The 22690-nt window shown below is 36.7% G+C and overlaps 1 protein-coding gene across 4 annotated transcripts in view; it reads left to right on the top strand.

Annotated features, from left to right (window-relative positions):
* The window catches only part of sox6 (SRY-box transcription factor 6), a 156287-nt gene extending 133597 nt beyond the window's left edge, over positions 1-22690 (top strand). For 3 of the 4 annotated variants that reach the window (XM_041275413.1, XM_041275414.1, XM_041275411.1), the window contains 5 exons: positions 201-379; positions 13695-13803; positions 19307-19540; positions 21031-21247; positions 22017-22690. In XM_041275413.1, the coding sequence (XP_041131347.1) occupies positions 201-379; positions 13695-13803; positions 19307-19540; positions 21031-21247; positions 22017-22314 (1037 nt within the window). In that variant the 3' untranslated portion in view covers positions 22315-22690. The remainder of the gene's footprint in view (positions 1-200; positions 380-13694; positions 13804-19306; positions 19541-21030; positions 21248-22016) is intronic. The other variant, XM_041275415.1, reaches the window with a different exon arrangement.

Raw genomic sequence — 22690 nt, 5'->3', positions numbered from 1 at the left:
TTATATTCAGAATCACCTGCTTTATAAACATGTATTATATGTTTTTTTCAGAAGTGTCTAATAGCTATATGTTAAATGGCTAAGAGCTTTGCATATATTTGAATAATTAAGGACACGGTTGAAACAAAGAGTGCCAGAGTTGCCTGTTCTGGATCTTGATACACTCACCCAGCCTCTGACTGTGTCTCTTGTGCTTGCAGATATCCTCTCCAGTCTGAACTCAACGGCACTCTTCGGGGACCAGGACGCTGTGATGAAAGCCATCCAGGAGGCTCGCAAAATGAGAGAGCAAATCCAGCGGGAGCAGCTGCAGCAGAGCATGGAGGGGAAGCTGTCCTCCTTCAACAACTTGGGGCTCAGCAACTGCAGGGGTGACAAGGTAGGCTGGACTTCCCCTGTTTCCTCTCCATCCACTGCTAATATACAAGTTACTTGCAGGCAGTCACGTTTTTTTGGGGGGGGAATTATAGTTATTTGGGTCAAGAGGTGTTTTTTTTTTTTTTTTTTTTGTTTAACTAATTTGTTAACAATGTAATTAGGTCGAATGTAAGTCATAGTTCATGCTTTCTATTGCTGTTGCTCACGGGTGATAAAGAATAACCAAATATATTTTCCAATATTTTTCAATTGATTTCATTGTGGGATAGTGGATTATGTGTTTTGATTTTGATCCATCTGTGGGTGTAGCCGAATAGAAATTGTGACACAAAGCACAGAAGGTTGATTCCACCTGCCCCTATAATTCCAGGGCACTTTACGGTAGGTCAGGGTTTTTTTGTTTTTTTTTTACTATGAATTGATTTTAAACAAATGTAGAGTGAGTGTGAATTGTGTGAGCTGCTTCATTAAACACATGGGTATAAAATAATGGCTGTGGGGGGGGGGGGGGTGGGGGGTGGGGGGTGGGTCATTCCATCCCGTAACAACGTGGATTAAAATCTGATTGCTTGGAAATTCATATGGTAAAAAATATTAGAGAAAACTTTGAACTCACCCACTCTCTGATTTTCGTTGTGATCCAATTTCTTTTAATATTTCTTCCTACTTCAAAAAGACCCGCCTAGTCAAACAAATACAGCAAATCAGCAATCTGTACAGGTCTGGTTAATGGAAACATCCTTGCAGGAAGTTATTCGGACCACAGGAAGGTGTGCATTTGGTAACTAGATAGTAAAACAATTTAGTTAATTTCGTGAGGCAGTTCACGCAATCCACAGGTTGGCTAAAATGAATGAATTTGTGCTTTTAGAGATGAGTTAAAAAAGCTAACCTGTCTTAAAGTGTTTTGAATTTATGGGGCCAAGATGGAGATCCAGACCAGGTTTAACTATGCAGCACCAGATAAGAAATATTTTCACTTAGACTGTCAAATTAAGCTGCTATTGGGAGTAAATCCCAAACTGTCTCGATATACCTCAGTCTCCTTTTCTCAAACACACCCAAAATTGATCTTCAGGATGAACTACCAAGAGTTATTACTGTCCACATGTCTCTGGAAAATTGTAAAATATGAATTCACCCCATGGTACATTGTGCCTCAGCCTTTCTGAAGTGGCAATTAGTCATTAACTAGGTTTTCCTTGTATGGGTCTTGGACCTTGGGTTTACAAATTTAAAGACAACAGTATTTAAATCATTAAAACAGACCCCACTGTGCGGACTGTGATGCCCGTGCCCAATTAACACACCAGAGGCTTCCCCCATGATCCCCCTGAATGGGACAGTGATTCTGTGAAAAAAGCATGCATATCTTTAATCAATTAGTCAATGAGGGAAGAAAGTATATCATCCAAGTGCTTGATGTCATACTGACAGTTGGCTGTCTGCAGTATGCAAGAACGGAAAGCTTAAATTAATGAATATTTCATCACCTGATATATTAAAAACCCAGAGCCTAAAGTAGGCCAGTGTGTGTGTGTATAATATATGTGTGTGTATGTATCTTTTTATTTAATGTTTCATTTATATGTATAATATAGTACAGTCAGACCATGTGACCAACAGCCATGGAAGTGATGACGTGGAAATTTCATTGTTTTGATCTTTACATTTTAAAGAACTAAAAGATGTCATTAAAACCTTTAGGTTGATCCCAATAAAAAATGGAAAAATTATCATAATGTCTTATTTATAACTCCTTTACATCTGACATTGTGTTCACCTTCTGATTTATTTATTTTATTCAAGCTGCACCCGTCACATCCCCAAAGCTGTAGCAATGTACAACTCATGTGAAAATTGATTACTGTAAACCCCCCCTCCCCCTTATATATGAAGCATGGACTGAAAAACAACTCACCCTAGTGTTTGAACTTAACTAGTTGTTAAATCTATTACAACAGAAGGGGAGTGCCTGTGGTCAGCCAGGAATGAGAGAATATGCTGAGACATGACATGAATGCTATTGTAGTCAAAGCTGTGTTTTGAATACATTTTTTATTGTTGTTATCAGATAGCGCCTGGAGCAATCAACATGGTGTTTTGTTTTGTTTTTTTTAATCTTTTAGGAGTTGTGCATATCTTGTCAGAGAACATTTAACCACTTAATTCAGGCAAGCAACCCATTTTCTACCTCAGCAGGAGAGCCTACCAAGGGCAATATTTTTCTACTTGTAGCATCTGTGGTAACAGCAATATCTAGCTATTCAAAGTAACTTTAAAAAGGGCCTGTGGTGAAAACCACAGTGCTTTGGTGTAGGTCTTTGATGTGGTAATACAATTGTCTTAGAAGATGACTGTAGAAGCTACTGGTGTTGCCAGTGTTGAAGATGAACAGCAAAAAAACACTGAACACTATTAATTTTAAAAATGTCCTTGTGCATCCTCTTTGTTAAGATTGCTCTACTGCTCAAATAATGCACATTTTATCAAACTAGCAGACACTGTGAGTTTGTAAATGTAACTCCTTGTGTATGCACTTAAGTGGGTTCTTTCCAGTTTTATAATACATAAATGGTTTTTGCCGTCTCTGACCCAGTATTTACCCAGAAGAGACTAATTCAGTTGCCTCAGCATCTTTTTTTTCTGTACATTTTTACTAATCAAATTTACTGGGACACATGGATGTGACATTACATGCTGCTTTTCAATAGTACAGTTGGTCTGTGGATTACACTGCCCTCTGCTCTGCCATTTAATTGATACCAACTCCACTTTGTACCTGGTGTGATAGGGTTCTGCCCACATGGGATCAAGATCACCAGACCTCAAATGAGCTATAGTGTGGAGGTCAGGTTCATTACAACCTTGAAGTAATTCAAGCATGCACAGTGTGCTTAAAAGGTGAATGAGGTGAGGTTGGGGTGAGCAACAGTGTACCTTCATCTTTTTTCATACTGTGCACAGTTTTTCATTAGCTTTTTAGGCCGACTCAGATAAGTTGTTTTTTCTGTAAATCATGTCACTTATTTCAGAAGTTTCTGTTCTAGAAATGAGGTGGGCAGCAAGCCTATCTCATTTACTATCCCATTTGCCAGCATTTTTCCTAAAACAGACAGTCATGCTACATTATGTTATTTATTTCACATTTTACTGGGATAGTTGCTGATACTAAAAGCTCTGTTGCTTTCAAACTAAGTATTGTCTTTCTGTTATTCTTGTAAGTTTACCATAAAACTTAAAATATCACCTGAATTCACAAGACAGGAAATCATTTATTACAACCACATCCCCATCTGACGGCAGTTTAAGTCTTGGTTTCAGCTACCTATCATTGAAATAAACTTTATTGTGATAGAACATTAAATAACAAAATAGAAAAAAAAAATCCCTGTATATTTCATTTATCAATCCAGAATCGTCAAGCTTCATTATTTCCAATAGAATCTGACACTTACAGGGTTTAAATTTTGAAGATAAGAGCTTTCACTTTGGTCAGTTTCAGAATATTAATATTTCAAGAATGCACCTCACCTGACATAAATACTGTATTCTTTAATAGCTACTAGGGACTCTGCTGTTTGGAAGTTTATCACTGTGAAAGCTTACATGAAGGTTCTCTAAAGGTAACTTAAATGGGATTAAGGAGAGGTTAAAATCATCTACTGAGGCAGTTGGAGGGGATATTAAATATTGATTTATCCGGGTGTAATGACCATGCCTGAGAGTGGGGCTAAGTGCTGCTTGTAGATGGATCAATGCATCTTTTAATACAAAATGTAGCACAGAAGCACAATGGAAATGTGAACATTGAATAAAACCAAGAGTCCTGCATCAACTTTTATCCACATCTCTTGGATCTTGAAGTTAAAGCCTTCTGAGGAACTTAACAAAATAAGCTTTGCAGGGGTGGTGTACAGTAAACCCCCGCAGATTGTTGTCCTGTTTAACTGGCTTGTGGATCTAGAGGTATACTTGGGTTAACTCTTATAACATACGACTACGTTTGTGGTATAAATAGGATTAGGTTTCAGAAATAAACTAAACATGCTACTGTATAAAGAATTTTATTCTCATCCACACTTCAGCATTTGACATTTACAATCCTTCATCAGGAAGTGTGGATTCACTACAAAGACACACTGCTTACCTATTATTAAATAAAATAGATAACCCAATGCAAAACAAAAATGGCTTGGTGCACAAAACAATCGTCTGATTCATAACAGCAATAATACCTTCTGCACTGGACATTGACTGCCAGATCACTAATCTTTTTGCTTCAGGAATTATTGCATAAGAGGAACTTAGCCGTGGATCATCTAGGTCCTTTGTCGGATTACATCACTGACATCTAAACTCCTAACCTTCTGAAGCAGAGGAAATGCATGCTGGCTCTGTATCCTATCGAAGCCCTCGTTCAAGCCAGCCCTCACAAAGAGTCTGAGTATAATCTTGTCTGGTGTGCAGCACTGGAAGCAATTTTCTGCTCTTTTTCTGCCGCTGTCTCGAAAATTGCCAACCTAGGCTTTTTGGCCACAGTGTAAATCCTGGCATGTACTTAACTTGGCCATCCAAATTTGATTATATTCTGCTCTCAGACACAATTTATGGCCATAAAGTTGCATTGTTGAGTATTTATGCTGTCTCCATTTGTTCATGCCTGCCAAAAAAATAAAAATAGCCTCTGTGTGTGTGTCATAGACAGTGCCTGATTCCATGCCACAGCGTTCTCTGATGCTTTTCTATAGAGTTGGAGCCAGATTCACAAACATTTTTTGGCCATGCAAACTTTTGATTTTCCACCATTGCAGTGGAAAATTGTGATTTACTGAATAACTGTGGCGATTCAGTTACAGATGCTGCTTTGCATCACGTTTTCCAGCTTGATTTTCAGTGAAAATAATAAACAAAACAACCACCTACTGGCACTTTTTTATTCAAATTAACCAAGGCTTCTGTATTGTGGAAGTCATCTGTAACTGATCTGTAGCTAAGATTTTCATATTGTCAATGGCTGGATTGTGTTATATGAGAGAGGACATATTTTACTTTTGGATTAAAAAAAAACAAAAAAAAAAACAGTAACAATCAAGACCATTGTAATTTTATTCTTGAAATCTATTGCGACTTCACAAGTAAAAGAAAATAATCATACATTTGATAATACCTAAAAACTGGAATAACAAAATTAGCATATTAAAGGAATTCAAGATTAGGGTTAACATTTGAAATTTCAAAACACTTGTGTTTTGTCGTATGTTTCCCCATTTTATACAGTATCATAACAGCACTATAAATCACACACACATGCACGCAAGCGCACACAAAAAGATTTATCTGGGCTACTATACTGGCACATTGCCCAGGACTGGTGTACCTCATATTTACAATCGGTCTGGTAGTTTAATTGAAGTAAGATGTTTGGAATTATTTTGGAAACAACAAACAGAAGAGCTGTGCTGTACATTATTGAGAACTATGTTCAGAGTCTGATTTAAAGTACATCATTTCATGAATACATGAACATTGCAGAGGGAAGGGTTAAAATGAAAACTTGTTTGCCATCGACGTTAACTTTGTGCTGTCTGTCAGTTTCTGAATAAAGCAATAGAAACCTCTTGAAAGTACCAGTTGGCTTACCGCACAACTGGATGTGCTTCAGTCTGAATGCTTCATAACTCTAACTACCAGGGAGTTGCAGATTTATAAATAACATTGCAATTGGTTAAAACAAGTTTAAACACAGATGAAGAGAGAAATAACACTTTATGGTGAGGTGCATAGTCATTATTATATGTTTGCTATTTCAAAATAAATAAATAAATGCAGAAGCCAAAGGCGGCTTGTGAAATAGGACAACCCTTGGTGCACATCATCAAGCCATTGAGAAGCATTGAGCCAGGGTGTTTGGTTTATATTATGACCTACAATTATACATTATAGACATGCAAGTGACACAAGGTACCAATCATACCATATTCTTCCCTGCTGTATAATGTTCTTTTCTGCCAGTTAGTGATCTGCAAATCTTTCGTAGCAGGACAGTCTACTGTTTATTTTTGTATTATTTTTTTTTTTTTATTGACTGTAAGTTGCTATATATATATTTGATGCCGAAAATTTTAGCATTTCAAGTAGCCATGGTACCTCAGTACTGTGGAAGCTCAATACAAACATATAATATAGAAACTAAAGTAATTTCTGTCATGGTACCCACAATAGGTCCTGTGGGCTGTACAGCAATTCTCCGGCACATGTTCTGTGGCTTGTTTGATTGAAGCCCTCATTAAATCACTGACATTGGCTCTTTTTGGCTCCCGATAAAAAGGTAATAAGTTCCATTAAGGGCTGCCATTGGCTTAAATGGTATTACTTCACTGTGCAACCATGCTTAGACTAACAAAATGTATTCGTAACCAAATTTAAAACACAAAAAAGTTGATCACATTGCAGAGAGATTATTGTGGGTTTCGTTTTCCACTTCTTTTTCTTGTGTATTTCTGTATTTTTAGATGTGGGATACAAGCTTGCATGCGGAACTCATTTGAGGCAATGGGCACTTGCTAATCAGAAGTGGTATTCTGGATGGGAGGGGTGCCCAGTATAATATTACATCTCGCATATTGTCTTTCTGGTGTGGGACTTGAACAGCCATTCTGTTGTATATGGTTAAATGCTGTCTTGCTGTATTTAAATATAGAGAGCATTACTGTTATGCTGCGGTGGTTAACAGAAAGCCAGACCATTTTTTTCATTTTAATGTACATTATAAATATCATTTATAGCAAGCTATTTACTAAAAACCAGTTCTGACCATCCCTACTCTCCTGATACCAGTGTCCCAGTTTGCATGATGTCCTTTATTGCTCTTTGGTGGTGGAGTGATCAGTAAAAATTTAATGACACCATAAAATAATGAAAACGGCATTAATTTATCACAGCACTTGATGCAACGGCCATAAAGTAACATTAGTCCACTGAATATCTTTAGGCCTTCCAAAATGTGTTATGTTATGCATATAAATAACATCCATAATTTTAAGTATAATTCTAATGTTCACTTAAATTATAAAGGTTATAACCAATAAGTGTATAAAATGTACTGTATAAAATGTTATGTAAATTCATTGTGCACTAGCACTATAGAAAACAAGGAATTAAGTTTTATTTTCAAATTCATTAGCATCATTTAACAGTCTCTTGAGATTTATTGAACATGTCAGACATTAAAAATACAAAACGCTTGTTCTTAATTTAATTTTCAAGACGAATAGATAGCATATAAATAAATAAATACATTTTGTTTTACATAAACCTTGTTAAATTCAATTGTTATTAGTAGACTATAGAGTGATGTCAGGAGATAATCTGTAATACCATTTTTTGAATGCACTTATATTACAATACATGTTTTTTTTTTTAAGTTAACACAAATTAATTTCGTAAGGAAAAGTCTTATTCCCAAGTGCTGATGCCACGCACTGAGACACAATCTTTATTACAATTTGGTATTAACTCTTTTCACGTTATCACAACTTCTAGATGTCATAGCAAGTACATGTCTTTTGTCTGCTCTCTCAGATCAGTTTCAGCTGCTCAATACCGACAACTGTATTTCTTTTCATCATCTTCTTCAATTCAATTCAGCCGTGCTTGGTTGGATTCACAAACAGAAATAACCCAGGCTGTGGACCAAGAACCTTGATGTTGTGCCTTCAGTAATACAACATTGACTTATTGCATTCTACTCAGGAATAATACCAAAATTAATAAACAGTGCCAATAAGTAGGTGTATATAGAGCTAACAAAGATGAGAAGAGGTTTGGCTGATCTTGACACAGTATGTCCTCTTGATCAATTTAATACTGTATGTTAGGTGGAAGAAAGAAGCTGTGATGCCAAATCTCTTGCAAAGGATCACAGTGATTGCCCTTGTTAATTTTCCTTTTCACCTAAATATGGTGTTTAATAATAACATGAATTTATAAAAAAAAAAAAAAAAGGACTGAGATTGATTAGCCTTGCAAATGACATGTTAATTTATTACACTTTTGTTTTTCATCGAAAGTGTCCAAAGGGCTGCTCTGTGACAGAGGGGAAGCCAAGATAATCATCTATTAGACTATTTTTCATCAGCCATGCTGCTCTTTCATTAACTCTGATAATATGAGTGTATGAGGAATAGCCTGGAATGTAACATTTAACATTTAGCAGCCCACACTAAAATGTGGGACACTCCATCTCTTTTTTTCACAGCTTCATCTGGTGTGTAAAGCCTGCCTTGTACATCATAATTAGAAAACACTTAAACAAGCAAAACACATCCAAATGGTCCGTGTTACATCTTTAAATGAAAAGCCATAAGCATGTGGTGCTTAATTGTAAATCCAGTCAAGCTGCCTGACCATAAAAAATCAGTTTGTCTCATAGTTGATTGAGCTGGTCATACATTTCCCCCACATCCTTTGTTAAGATATAATGAATTAATAAAATTACTTAATGTTTTTTTTTAAAGTTAAGGATTTTTTTTTTTTGCTGGTTTGTACCGTGATCTAACACCCTGTAAATGCTAAAGGATGTATCCAATACGATGCTAATACAGATAATCTAGCAAATCTGGCCCCTGTTGTGTATTTTAATTTCAAAGGCTACGAGTCAGAAATGTGTGGAAGTGCCATAACATTGCACTGACATCAAGCAGTTTCACTGGGGTTTGTTCAATTGATCTGAACAGATCAATTTGAAGGCTCTAAATACAGTTTAGATTACTAATAAACACCTTTTGTGTATCAAAGTTCTAACGATAAAACAGTCCATGTCTAACAGTGCATGTGACTATGGTAATGTTTTAACCCACAGTGGCATTTATATCTGTCGCTATTTAGATTAATTGAATAGGCCCCAATATGCCTGTAGAGTGTGTGTCAATGCATTTTTTATAAAATTAATTTTAAGTCAGTTTGTGTACCTATAAACAAATATCAATAATGCAATAACAGTAGAAATAATTACCCCCATTTTAGTCATACTGGAATATGTATCTTGTTAAAGGGATTTTTTTTTTCTCTGATATACATGGATTCCGGCAACATTCCCTGAAAAAACGCACCTTTGGCAAGAGATTAAAACACATGCTTGTTCTATGGGATTAAAGTTACATGTCTAGTTTAAAGTCCATTTGTCACCTATTTTACATTACAATCTGATTATATTTTATTAAACTACACTATAATAGTGTTCTAAAAAAAATAAATTATATATATATATATATATATATATATATATATATATATATATATATATATATATATATATATACACACACACACTTTTGCACTGTAACTGTAAGAAATGTACAATCATGAAGCTTGTTTTGAGTGTTTCTGCCAAATGATAAACAAAATGATCATACATACAGGCCTACTTAAACGATGTCAAAAATACAATTCACCTGAGATAGGCACAAGGGAATGCATTGATTGCATGAAATAAAAGTACTGTATTCCAGAGTACAACCAGTACAAACACATTGCGTGCTCAAGGTTTCTGATACAGAAATCAAAAGTATGAATCCACTCATCCAGCTTTTTTAGGTAAGCACTTGATTTTCTATTTTATCTTTTAAGGCAGTGGTCCTCAAAGTAATTTTGGCATGGGCATCAATTGATCTTACTTGGCTGTTTGCGGGCACGCTGACTATTGCATAGGTTCTTATCTTACACAGTGCCTTCCGCGATATATATGTTTTAGTGGGGTTATTCTTGGCTCACTCTGATAAGGCCAAGTAAGGCCAAGTAGTAATTGTGCATGCTGCGTTTATTCTTTAAGTAATTTACATAAACTACGCAATGCAAATATTTGTAAATAGCATGTTTACACAGATAACCATGATTAAAACTGTAGATAGCATCTTGCTTTGTTTTAATTTGACAAATTTGTCAGCATTACTCTGTTTTAAAGATTGCTCATCTGCAGTACAATTATTCAGAGAAAGTGGATTCGTAACTAAATATACTACGGTGTTTCCCTTGTCTGGTGAAATAAAAAAATATATATAGATAGAAAATTTAATTCCAAATACTGAAATGTATTATTTTTCTCAATAACGGTGAAATTCAGTGCGTACCCGGCATATTAACAAACCCCGCCTCTGCTCACAAATGATTGGACAGCTGTCAGATCTTTTACTTTCCCATTGGCTACTCACTCGCCTTCAATTTTCATGCAGAATACCGTGAACGGCCTCTGCTTGCTTATGATTGGACAGTCTCCTATTGGTTAAACTTACGGGCGGTACCTGCACCTGAAACAGACACAGTTTATGTCCAACCCAGTTAACTTATGATTGGGCTACCGCAGAGACAATGCAGCTATTCAACTGGTTGATCGTATCGCAAAAGCCATTCAGGGAAAAAAAAAAAGTCACATACGTACAAGCAAGCATAAGGGAGCAGCACTATCAAGAGACTGCTGTGGTGCTTTTGTTGGAAAATGTGTTTAAAACTTTCTTTATTTTCCCATGCTACAACCCGCCAGAAATGTGTTCACGACCTATAATTTAAGAACAGGTGCCGCGGGCACGACTTTGAGGAGCACTGTTTTAAGGTAATGTTCATATGCACAGTACTGGGTAAGAGTGTCTGCCAAAAAATAATAATAATTCCTTGCAGTTCACAAGGAGGCTAGGCCTATTTAATTTCACTAAATCGGGGAAAGCATAAATGTATATCTTATGAATGAACTTGAAGAGCTATACGTGACCATGCCAGTCATTTCAGTCCTGTAATATAAACAGTGCTTTATTATTGATGTGGGCGGAAACCGGTAAACACTATTTGCAAGATATACATTGTACAACAAACCAAATATAGAATTACCCTTATTTGTTATTGTCATAAATGAACTTCTAGCCAGGGTTAACTGTATACAAGAACAACATTCAGAATTGCCGACCTGCAGACAAGGGGCATGTCGCTCGCATTCTTCATGCCAGTGTGGTTTTTTTCTCTTGCTGGAGGTTCAAAACAGTTCGCAACTGGGCCTCAAACCACTTATTCTTCCTTCCCACAATATCTTTCATTACACACCACACTCCCACTGTCCTTACTGTAATACAGACTACTCAAAACGTCGGAGAAATTCGTAATGATCGCTTTCACAGTCTGAAGCAGTATGTATATTTCTGTTCTGTTCCTGGTATGTGTTCCTCTAGTGACGTCACGCCAACTTTTGCATCATTGGTGCGTTGTCGGTATTTTCCGGAATTATTCGTCGTTTCTCAGTGCTTGAAAATTGATTGATCTCCATGGAGATTTAATTTCTTAATTTCTTTTCTCTGTGAAACTAAACCAAGTACGACCCCAAAATCAATACATGATTTTGTTTGTGAGATATGGACTTGAAGGATCTTTCAGAAGAAACCAAAGGGGGTAGATTATTGGTATGATACAGAAGACGACAGCACTTTGCAAAAGCCCTGTACATTCACTACAGAACTAGGTCATTTAACAATAGGCTGAACAGCAGTCAGCACTCTTCTTCTGCATAATACATTAAGTGTAATGTGCAGCAACTATTCAGAGCACTGAAAGCTATTATTTTATTCTGTAAATGTACACAGACATGACATTTAATATTGTTGCAGAGCAGTGAATGACAGGGTTTCATTGTATGTCAGGTATAACATGATGCCAAGTTTAATCTGAGTATAAAACAACACGACAAAAGGGAAAATACGATGTGTTCTTTAAAGCGTGAGCACTGAATAAATGATCACCACTGAGCTTTGAGCCAGTTATACAGAGTATGTACTAGAAAGATTACAAGAAAATCATAGCACATTACTCCTCAACCCAGCACCATCATGGATTATTTTGGATGGCTAGATTTAGCCTTATCCCAATTCTTTAAGAGCTCTTGTGTTCTGCAGTGGCATTATTTATGATGACATTTTACTTCCTCCCCTTTTAGACACACATAATACATAATCACCAAAGCTGTGCCTTTCACCGCACAATTAAGGATTTTTTTTAAAACGTATTTAATGGAATTCTTTGTTGCTCTCCACAGCAGCAAGGCTATGGTTTAGGCATCTGTAAATACACATTGATAAGGTCTACATATATAACAGTATCATAGTCTCGGGAGATGTATGAAGAACATGCTGTATGTATTTCACACTTACATTTTTGGATGTCACACATATGTCATCAGCTTACGCTTTCTTAGTACTATTGCAGTCAATACTGCCTTTTTTAAATCTGCTCTCATTTTTGTACAACAAACCCATACACTGTTCCGAACAAAGCTTATATTTGCAGGTTTTTTTAACATGTTGTTTTTCAAACTGACGCATAAAATGCGCACATAATGCTCCTAATGTGCAGTTAACAAATCTCCTAATCAGATTGCAGCCGTTTAAATTGTATTATCAGTTAATACCAAGTGTATGTTGTTCACAAACATGCATTTAGGCACTCTGTGGGGCCTGCCATAGTGAGTGGGTAAGACTTGTCAACACTGGGAGATATTTGCAAACCTTCAGACACCAGCAGTACAGTAATTAATCGTTTTGATGTCTCTTCTGCTCTGCACACATGGCATTGCTATAGCATGTTGTGGTTCTTCAGCACCTTGATGTGATAATATGAATGTACCCCTCAAGCTTTACAGACATGTAAAGTCCATCTGTGATGAGGATTGTGGATTCTTCAGTCACCATGTCACTTATCTATGTAATGAAAATAAATCTGTGTGATAAACCATTAAACAATTTCAAATAAAGCGAAACTCTTCTAGTTGTAACCTTTGTTTTTTTTTTTGGTTTTTTTAATATAGCACTAAACCAATGGCGACTACAAATAGAATAGTGAAGTGGTGTATATGAAAGTGGAAAAAATGGCCACTGGATTTAAAATGATACTCAATGGGGATGTTTTTCATTTCTGTTTTCAGATATAGGCATTCGTGAGGATTGAACGAGAACCTGGACTATACGGAAAGTTAGTGTGTGTATGGACAGTCGGCAATTTCTCTGTTAAAAAAGGGAGAGAGTAATGCTATCCTGCTCACTAAGTGCATGTCTTGGTTTTATCAGTTAGGATACAAAATGGACAGCTTTGGGAAAGCAGGTGTTTGTTACCTCACGATTCTGGTTTACTGAGTAACGTACTGTCCTTGGTATTCTGCTCCAGTTACTTTTGTTCAGGTTCATCACCTTTCTGATTCACTGGTGCACACCGGGTGCCTAACAAGATTCTCAAGTCCTTGCTTTCACGATAAGGTTAACTAGACTTCTGTCTTTCGCTTTTAGGAGAGGGCACAGTTCGAGAACCTTGGTCATCAGTTGTCGGGGAAACTTGGCGAGGATAGGAAGATGGGTCCCAGAGTCATTGACCTAACGAGGCCTGAGGACGTAGATGGTAAGTTAACTTGACACTGTTTCTTTTGAATCAGTGCTCCAACATAAAATCTGCTGCTGTTTATAAAGTGAGCAGCAGTGGGGCAGTTCTCTAAAATCATAGCGGATCTGATGGGGATTGCAGTAATAAGGAGGTCAACCTACCAGTACAGCTGAGGTATTGACCACGGGATAAGGAAAAAGCAAGAACCTCCTAACTTGAGACTTGACACATGAATAGCTGAACAGACTCATTTTCAAAACAAGGCCAGGCCCCGAGCAGACACAGGGTATAAAATTTAGGTCATGATTTTACAAAAAAAAACAGCCTCTGGGTTAAAACATATGCCCACTGATGCTTTTGTAGTTTTGTTTAAAGAAACGGGTAACACTTTCATTTTTCACAGGTAGGTGAATAAAAGAGTTGAGATTCAGAACAAAGTTGGCGATTGTCCAGTCTGGGCCTTGAGTGTGATGTAAGTTGTTTAAGATCCCCCAGCGAGGAGGTGTAAACTCTGGTAGCGCTTGCATGACAAAGCGTCATCTCCCTTTGTGGCCATGATATGTAAACAGAGGAAAAGGACGCCTCTGTGTGCCAATATTGGTCATACATAAATATTTGCAACAGTTTCCATGGCACTTTTGAGAGAAAAAAAAAAGATCAGGCCCGGTAAATGGTTGAGGTTGTATAAAGACAAAGAAGTAAATATTTCTCAAAAGAATGCAAACTTTCACTGTTTATATTCCTGTTTCTCTTTCAAGAATCTGTTATGCACTCTGAGCCACAAATTAAAATATGACTTCCCTTTCATAATTAGATAAACTCCACACCTGGGTTTTACATTTCTAAACTGTTTACTGGTAAATGTTATTCAGTTTGTAAAAGGACCCAAGTACTTTTAAAACCTTTATTAGAAACAACAGAATGTGGTTTTGTCAAATATGAAATATTCTTGGAGACAATTCCATTTTCAGCATGCAGACCAGGATAAAAGTGTTCATATAGAAACTAAGGAAACTTACTAGCCTGGCAAAGTTGCTGGCAGCCCAAGTACCGGTACATTTGATTTGATTTATATGAATGCAGTGCAGTCTCAGCATGTTGGCTTAACAAACGTACATAGCAAGTTTGTTCATTATAATCCCATCTTCGAATCTTGAGGTTCAGACTGTCAGGATCTCAGTCACACACACCCATAACGTTAGGAACCTTCTTCAGGGAAAGGGTTAATAGGTTCCCTGTTTTCAGAGAGAAGTCAGGGAAGTTGTGCCAGATTGTTCTCCATCGAACTTCCAACTGGCTGCTGATCAGAAGTGGGTTCTCCAATGTAACATCTACTTTTAAAGTTCCAGAGTGTATAATTACATTTATACTTTACAAATAAGTAGAGAGAATTAAAATAGAATCATTTAAGCACTAAAAGTAACCACTGAATTCCTGTGAAGTATTAATTTCATTAAGTTCCACACTGATTATCTGAAATGTCCGTCTAGTTTGTAAGTTCTGTTTAAAGAAATGGGTCAAAATATTCCACACATTTACAGATGCAGTCTTATTCCAACCCTTATTATTATGAACTATGAGGTGGTACTTGTTAATCTAGTACTGAACAGTAAATTTGGCATTGTAACACATCTCAAGAACTTTCTACACCATGTAGAACTAAAATAAACACGTATAATAAGAAAAAAATATGATTATGACAAAAAAAGGAAACCAAGTCTTCTGCTGAGAAGTGAAAAATTGCAGAACCATCCACAAAAAAAAACAATAATAGGTTATCATTCTTTGAGCTATAGGCCTATTACTTTAGTTATACAGCATCCTACTCTGACAGGATGCAGAAAAGTAACACACTGCATCTTCAAGTATAAATCTTTAAGTCTGTTTTTCAGTAAAAGAAAAGCTCTGTAGGTGCTGTAACTGTCAGAGAGTTTTAAGTTGCATAAACCAATATTTGTAATGCACGCAGCAAGCAAATTAACAGCTGCCAAAGTTCTAACGAGCGACCTTGGAAAATAGAAGCTGGTATGGAACTCGGTAGAATTTCCTTCATTTTGCAAAGCCACAAGCCACATGCATCAGCTCACCGCAAAGTCATTAGGTCTTTTTAAGCTCAGATGAAAAACATTAACAAATACCGCAAAAGGCTTTAGTATGGGCCCTTTGTTCATTCACATATGGCAGTCTGTAACTTGTGCACCACTTGGGTCGTGTGCTTGTTTAACTGCCTCTCCAGGCCAGCCTTGAAAGAACAAAAGACATGTTGAGAGATCCTAAGCAGGGAATGGGCGAACTTAACGTGGTTTGTGACAATATCAGTGGAACTAAAAAAGGGGAGGATTGATTAGCCATTAATGGTCAATTGACTCCATATGGACAGACACATACAAATTTTTTGTAGTGCAATAGTCTGAATTATTGAATTAGAAGTTTTCCTCAGCACCAGCCACTGGGAATTTATTACTGCTCTGCTCATAGGGATTTTCTTTGGCCACAAAAGTTTGCATTTGCAATAAGAACTCTTTTTCATTTATCCTTATCAAAACGATAAAGTGATTTTCAACCTCAAATGTTTTTTTTTTTTTTTCTTTCTTTTAAATCTATCCCCATAGTCTTTTTAGGTATCAGGTAGTTAGGGCCATGAGTTTATTATAGACAAGTGGCAGCATGCATGACATCTGTACTCTGCAATATTCAAAACACGAAAACAAAAAAAAAGCATATGATGGGCATGTTAAAGTAAGTTATAAATTGATTGTAATTTGTAACGCTGCAATTGCCAAAATAACAGAGGTAACTTGAATCACTATTCTTTGCCTTTGTGTTACTTTTGTCAGGTGCATTCAGTTTTAACTGAAGTGCCTAGTACAGAACTTAAGAAGTCTTTATTTTTCAGACAAAAGACCCTGGGTCTGTCCCAGTAGCTTGAAGGCAAGCAGAGACGTGATGGTTCGCTATTTGCAGGACCTGTTTTTGCTTAGCAGATTCCTTTGTGACAACCTATTGCCTTTCCACAAAAGCTCTGTGAGATCAAGTGGAAGAGCTCAGATTTTGGCTCGGTCTTTCAGCCCTGTCAAGTGTGGGCCTGCTATAGGCAGGTGCGATTACTGTAGGTGCTGCACAGCTTTCTTTAGGCAGTTGTACAGTGAGTGTAATTTATGCAGATGGTTCAGCTCAGATCTACCTTAAAGAAAAATGCATTAAGATTCACGCATTCTGTCATTCGGTAAAGCATATCTCATAAATCAAAATCCATCCTGTCCCCCCCCCCCCCCCTTCAAGGGCTTGGGGATGTAGAAGTTGCTAGCCCATCTGTATTTCTTTACACTATCAGAAAAAAGTTGTTTTCTAAAAATGTCTATCGGCCAAATTAATTTGCAAATGTCAGAACACTGCTTTACAGTAGAAGAAGATAAACAGAGATTTTTATAAATTCTGTGTTTGGGATATCAAGTAACCTCTTGTAAGCAGGCTTCATCACCAAGCTTATAAGGCTGTTTTGTTTAAACTAGACTTCCTCCCATCGGGAGAAATAAAACATGGACCACCCCTCCTTTGTAAACAGGAACCCAAACCACTACTGTGGGGCATATGTGCAGAGTACAATGCATCAGGAAACTTGGGAATGCTTTCCTTGGTGTCTTTCCTAAAGGTACAGTAGGAAGTTTGGGAATAATAAGAAGTTTTGGCTTTTAAATACTGTGATCATGATTAGATTTTAGATAGCAAAAACATATAAAGTAAAATATACACTATGTTAAATGTGCATGTAAATACAGGAATGATTGTGTCGGTGCCAGAAGTTAAACGCCTAATCTGAGGCTTGTTTGACTTGTTTCTAGCCTCGAAAGCTGTGTTTTTCTTTTTGTCACTAACCCACCTCCTCTAATATGTATGCATTCCAGTATATAAATTGCTGAATCAGTGTCAGTTGTAAAGTAATGGCACTGGGGGCATCATAAATTAGTGCAGCGATCCTCGGGAGCAGACAGTGACTGTCGTGTCTGAACGAGTGTTCCGCTGCCGGGGTAATTGATGCCTTCATCTGGCCCAGCAGTCAGCAGATTGCCCTGTGTTGATGGATACCGTCAGCCAAACGCTACACTACATTTCATTGCACAATAAACATGGCTGTCAAAACCATACAAAGAGAAATCAATTCATCTTGTACGGTTAGTGCATGCTAAATGAAATTAATGTACTGTAGGGATGGTGGCAGCGAGGCAGTGTATTATCTGTGCATCCTTTCAGCTTAAAGATAAAGCTTTGGAATAAAAACATTTCTAGTGGCTGTTGTGAATTTTTTTTTTTTTTTTTTACAGAACAAGTTGTTATAGGGCATATGGCTTTCGTTACTAGTTTTTGAGAAACGGTCATTTAAACCAATGATTATAATTGACGATAGCTTATTGCAATTGCAGCGAGAAAAAGGAAAGAAAAATGAGACTAGCAGACATTTCTATCCAATGGAATGACTAAGCATTCCTCTTCAATCTAAATAGTCCAACCCAATCTCTGTCGTGCATTTTAACTAGGATGAGAAAATAAACTGAAAAGCTGATGAAACTAAAAAATGACTACAGATACTGTTTCCTTGATGCTCATGATCTCCCCTGGGCATCACTGATGCACTGCGATGGTGTGACTAAGCAAACTGTGCAGGCTTTCCAGTTTTGTTTAAAAAAAAACAAACAAAAAAAAAAGAAAAAAAAACTTTTTGGATCATAAAAATGTTGAAATTTTAAAACATGAAATGGTGAAAATGGATTTGGGGGTCACTTTGTCGTTTCATTCCCCATTATAGCCAGGAAACTAGAGCCTTGTGCTGGACAGCTGGCAACTAAAATATTACCAGAGAAGAAATACATTGTTTCCTTCTCTTCTTTCGGACGATGCTCATGAAAATTGCTGGATTGGCATCACAGGAGACCGATTCTTACCTGTGTATCTGCAGAGCAAAAACAGCACAGTCAGTGCCAATGTGATGGACCCAATCTTTCAGGGTGAGGGAACAGAATCTCCATTTTGCCTTACTCTTCCCGCAGAGGTGGCCAGCGCCAATTGTGTATTTGATCTGTCATGTGACTACTGTTGAGACCACCTCTGTTCACTGACCCAATCCAGATCTGAACACAGGCCTCCAGATGTCACAGACAAGCACATTAAACCCTGGTGTCATCGACTTATAAACCAGTTTAATGAGCGGGACTGAAGTGCTGTCAAATTACTTATCCTAGTGTCTTCATGAGTTCCATGATATAGTGACAACCTCGTAGAGAATAGCTGGGATTTTACTGATGAGGATCTTATAGACCCATTGTACCATAGACACATAGCACTGCTGCCTTGTTTTATTATTGTCATAATATGTAAAAAAAAAAAAAAAGTAATATGCTTAGGGAGATATTGTTAACTTGGTTGTGTGGATTAGGTAAAACTACAGTAGGTAACTCCCTTCTACTGAAACCTGGCAATTAATGGATTGCATTGCTCTCTTTTCTTGCTGCTGTGGTGTTTCCAGGAAGTAAAGCAGTGAATGGCTCTGCAGGTAAACTACAACAGTATTATTGTTGGCCAACAGGAGGCGCCAGCTCAACTGAGGCACGAGTGTACAGGGAAGCCAGAGGAAGGAACAACAACGAGCCCCACATCAAACGACCAATGAACGCATTCATGGTTTGGGCAAAAGACGAGCGCAGGAAGATTCTCCAAGCATTTCCTGACATGCACAACTCCAACATCAGCAAGATCTTAGGTAAGAAGACTGGAACTACTACTACTAATACATTCATAAAAATAGATTTGAAGAAAATTAACAGTCCCTTAATTAGATAAAACTTGTATTTTACAAACTGCCACATCAACTTAAGCAATCATTTAAAGGAAACGGAACACATTGGACACCTTAGACAACTAGGAATGCAACATATTACTTTCTATAGTATTCCGTGTTCTACCTTTCTCAACCTCACACGGCTTGTATGAATACCCTTTCAGCTGTGCATAAAACCTGTGCTGTTTGGCTTTTGGCATCTGTGATAGATGTATAGTGTTTAAAAGCACACTGTTAATAACAACAAGAAACATAGAACACCATTCATGAAAGGTGAACTTCTTTGTAAAATAAATAAATAGAAGGGCTGGCTTGCTACAGAAATGTAAGCGCTCGTTGAAGACGTAAGACATTAGTTTGTAACAGATCTAGGTGATACGTGACAATCACTTTCAGACAAACATGCCAATTACATGTATTGCTTTAACAGAATTCTGAAACGGTAATTCTCAAATACATTTGCTGAAAATGTTGAAATTGATTGTACAATACCGTCTCAGATATTGCACATTGCAGTATTCATTTACTTGTATAGTTGAGCCCAATTTATTTGTCAAACTTAAGTTTCATTGAGGAGGATTTACTGCCTGTTACTGGTTCATTACTTGTTGATATTAAAAATAACATTGCTATGGATCACTTTTTTTCAGTACTAAAGTCAATAGGTCACCTCTTCTACAAGTCATTCATAACATACAAATCTGAGATTTAAAAATAATGTGTTTCAGTATGTAATAAAGAGGAAGTGCATTACTGTACCAATAAACTTCCATTTGTATTAATTATAAAGCACAGCTGTGATTGTCTGTTATGTTGCAAAAATGTAATTTGAAGTGTATCTCATCCATCCAAAGAAGTATGTGTTTAGATAACCTTTTATAAACACAGAGAGAAACCTGCATTCTTTCACCCATCCTGTGTATACTCCACAATATTTATCATTTGTTTTATTAGCGAAGCACAGATGTCCAAAATATTATAGCAAGTTTCGTTAAATAGCCAAGTGTCTGAAAATGTAATTGTTATTTCTTACTGTTATATATATATATATATATATATATATATATATATATATATATATATATATATATATATATATATATATATATATATATAGACACACACACACAATTCCTTTTGCTGGTATTTGTCAGGGTGAGCAGAAATTGACACACAGACATGACATGACTGTTCCCTTTAGTTATCAGATTATTTTTTTTTTAAATTGTTTACAAAAATCAGAACAGCTAAAATGTAGCCAGCAGGTATTTTATATATTATTTATTTAATATTATATAGAAGCTTTGTGTAGCCCTAGAAGAACATTGCCACATGATATATTCATGTATGGCATGTTTTTAATATCTAGTAAAGCACAGATCTCCTGTGATCGATGCTGTTTCCTTGTTTAGGTTCTCGTTGGAAATCTATGTCCAACCAGGAAAAGCAGCCCTTTTACGAGGAGCAGGCCCGACTAAGCAAGATTCACTTAGAAAAATACCCCAATTACAAATACAAGCCCCGACCGAAACGCACTTGCATCATTGACGGGAAGAAGCTAAGGATCGGGGAGTACAAGCAGATGATGCGATCTCGGAGACAGGAGATGAGGCAGTTCTTCACTGTGGGGTAGGTACTGTTATTAAATAGAGACATATGTCTGTTCTAACCCTTTACTACAGCATACACACTGCAAATGAAGCACACCGAAAGAACTGCTTTGTACATTTTATAGAACTCAGAAAGCAAGATCAGAAATGCATTTTAACATAAGGTATGGTTACTACAGTTCTTTCTGTATTTATGCCAGTGTCTCTTTCCTCTTATTTTTGTCATAGCATTTTCTTTTTTCAATTTTCAATTTATTCCAAGGGTACTGTATTAGAGTAATAATTAATAAAAAAAAAAAAAAAAAAAAAAAAAAAAAAAAGGAAATGCTCAGTGGTTGTAAGATGTAATTGCGATTATTTTTTTAATGCATCTTTAAAGAATGCTGCTTTAACCCAAAGTGAATTTTAATCGTCGCAATTTATCAAATTAGGACAATAGCAGCCTGCAAGCTAAGTAATTATACATAGTGATTATTATTGTTATAGGCCTTCCGGGTTATAGCGTAACAAAAATATTAACTTTATAATGTATTGTGGGTGGTCAATTAAGAACATTGTCCTCCAGGTGTTCATATATGACTAATATAATAAGTCATATAAGTCATAATATAATATGACTTTATGAATACAGCCAAAAGTCACTGTGAAATAAAACAAAAATAATAATAATAATAATAATAATAATAATAATAATAATAATAATAATAATAATAATAATAATAATAATAATAATAAGCAATATTGTTTATTTGGGCCACTATTTCAAATCTATTGTTTTTGTCATGCAGGCAACAGCCTCAGATTCCGATCAGCACAGCTGCAGGTGTTATGTATCCAGGAGCTATCACCATGGCAACGACCACGCCCTCCCCTCACATGACAGATTGCTCCAGCACCTCTGCCAGCCCCGAGCCCGCCATCCCTATCATCCAGAGCACTTACAGCATGAAGATGCCAAGTGGAGGCGTGATGGGAACCGGAGCAGTGAACGGAGAGGATGAGATGGATATGTATGACTATGAGGATGAGCCCAAATCAGACTATAGCAGTGACAATGAAACCCATGAGGCTGTCACTGCCAACTGAGGAGTAGCTGCAAATTAACAGAGGAAAAAGAGTAAGAAAGAAAAAAAGAAAGGAAAAAAACAGAACTTGTTTTTGAACATATGTTCTTAAAGAGCCTGCATGCATGTGTGGCTCTCACAGATTCATCAGCAAATGGTCTTAAATGTTTCTTAACGTGTGAAGCAGTTTTGATTGTTCTTTCTTTTGTCTTTTTTTTTTTTTTTTTGTTCATTGGCATTTTACACTTTTAGGTTATTGCCTATAAAACTTCAGATGACAGGACTTGAAATCTAACATTTAATATGAATCGATTGCTCGATCACAGTCTTACTTTCCTTCTTCTTTTAAAGGCCTACATTACTGTTTTTGATGGGGGGGTTATATATATATATATATA

Source organism: Polyodon spathula, chromosome 17 (assembly GCF_017654505.1).
Source record: "Polyodon spathula isolate WHYD16114869_AA chromosome 17, ASM1765450v1, whole genome shotgun sequence".
NCBI lineage: Eukaryota > Metazoa > Chordata > Actinopteri > Acipenseriformes > Polyodontidae > Polyodon > Polyodon spathula.
Note: the sequence above shows the minus strand (reverse complement) of the source record. Positions and strands in the feature narration are given on the sequence as shown.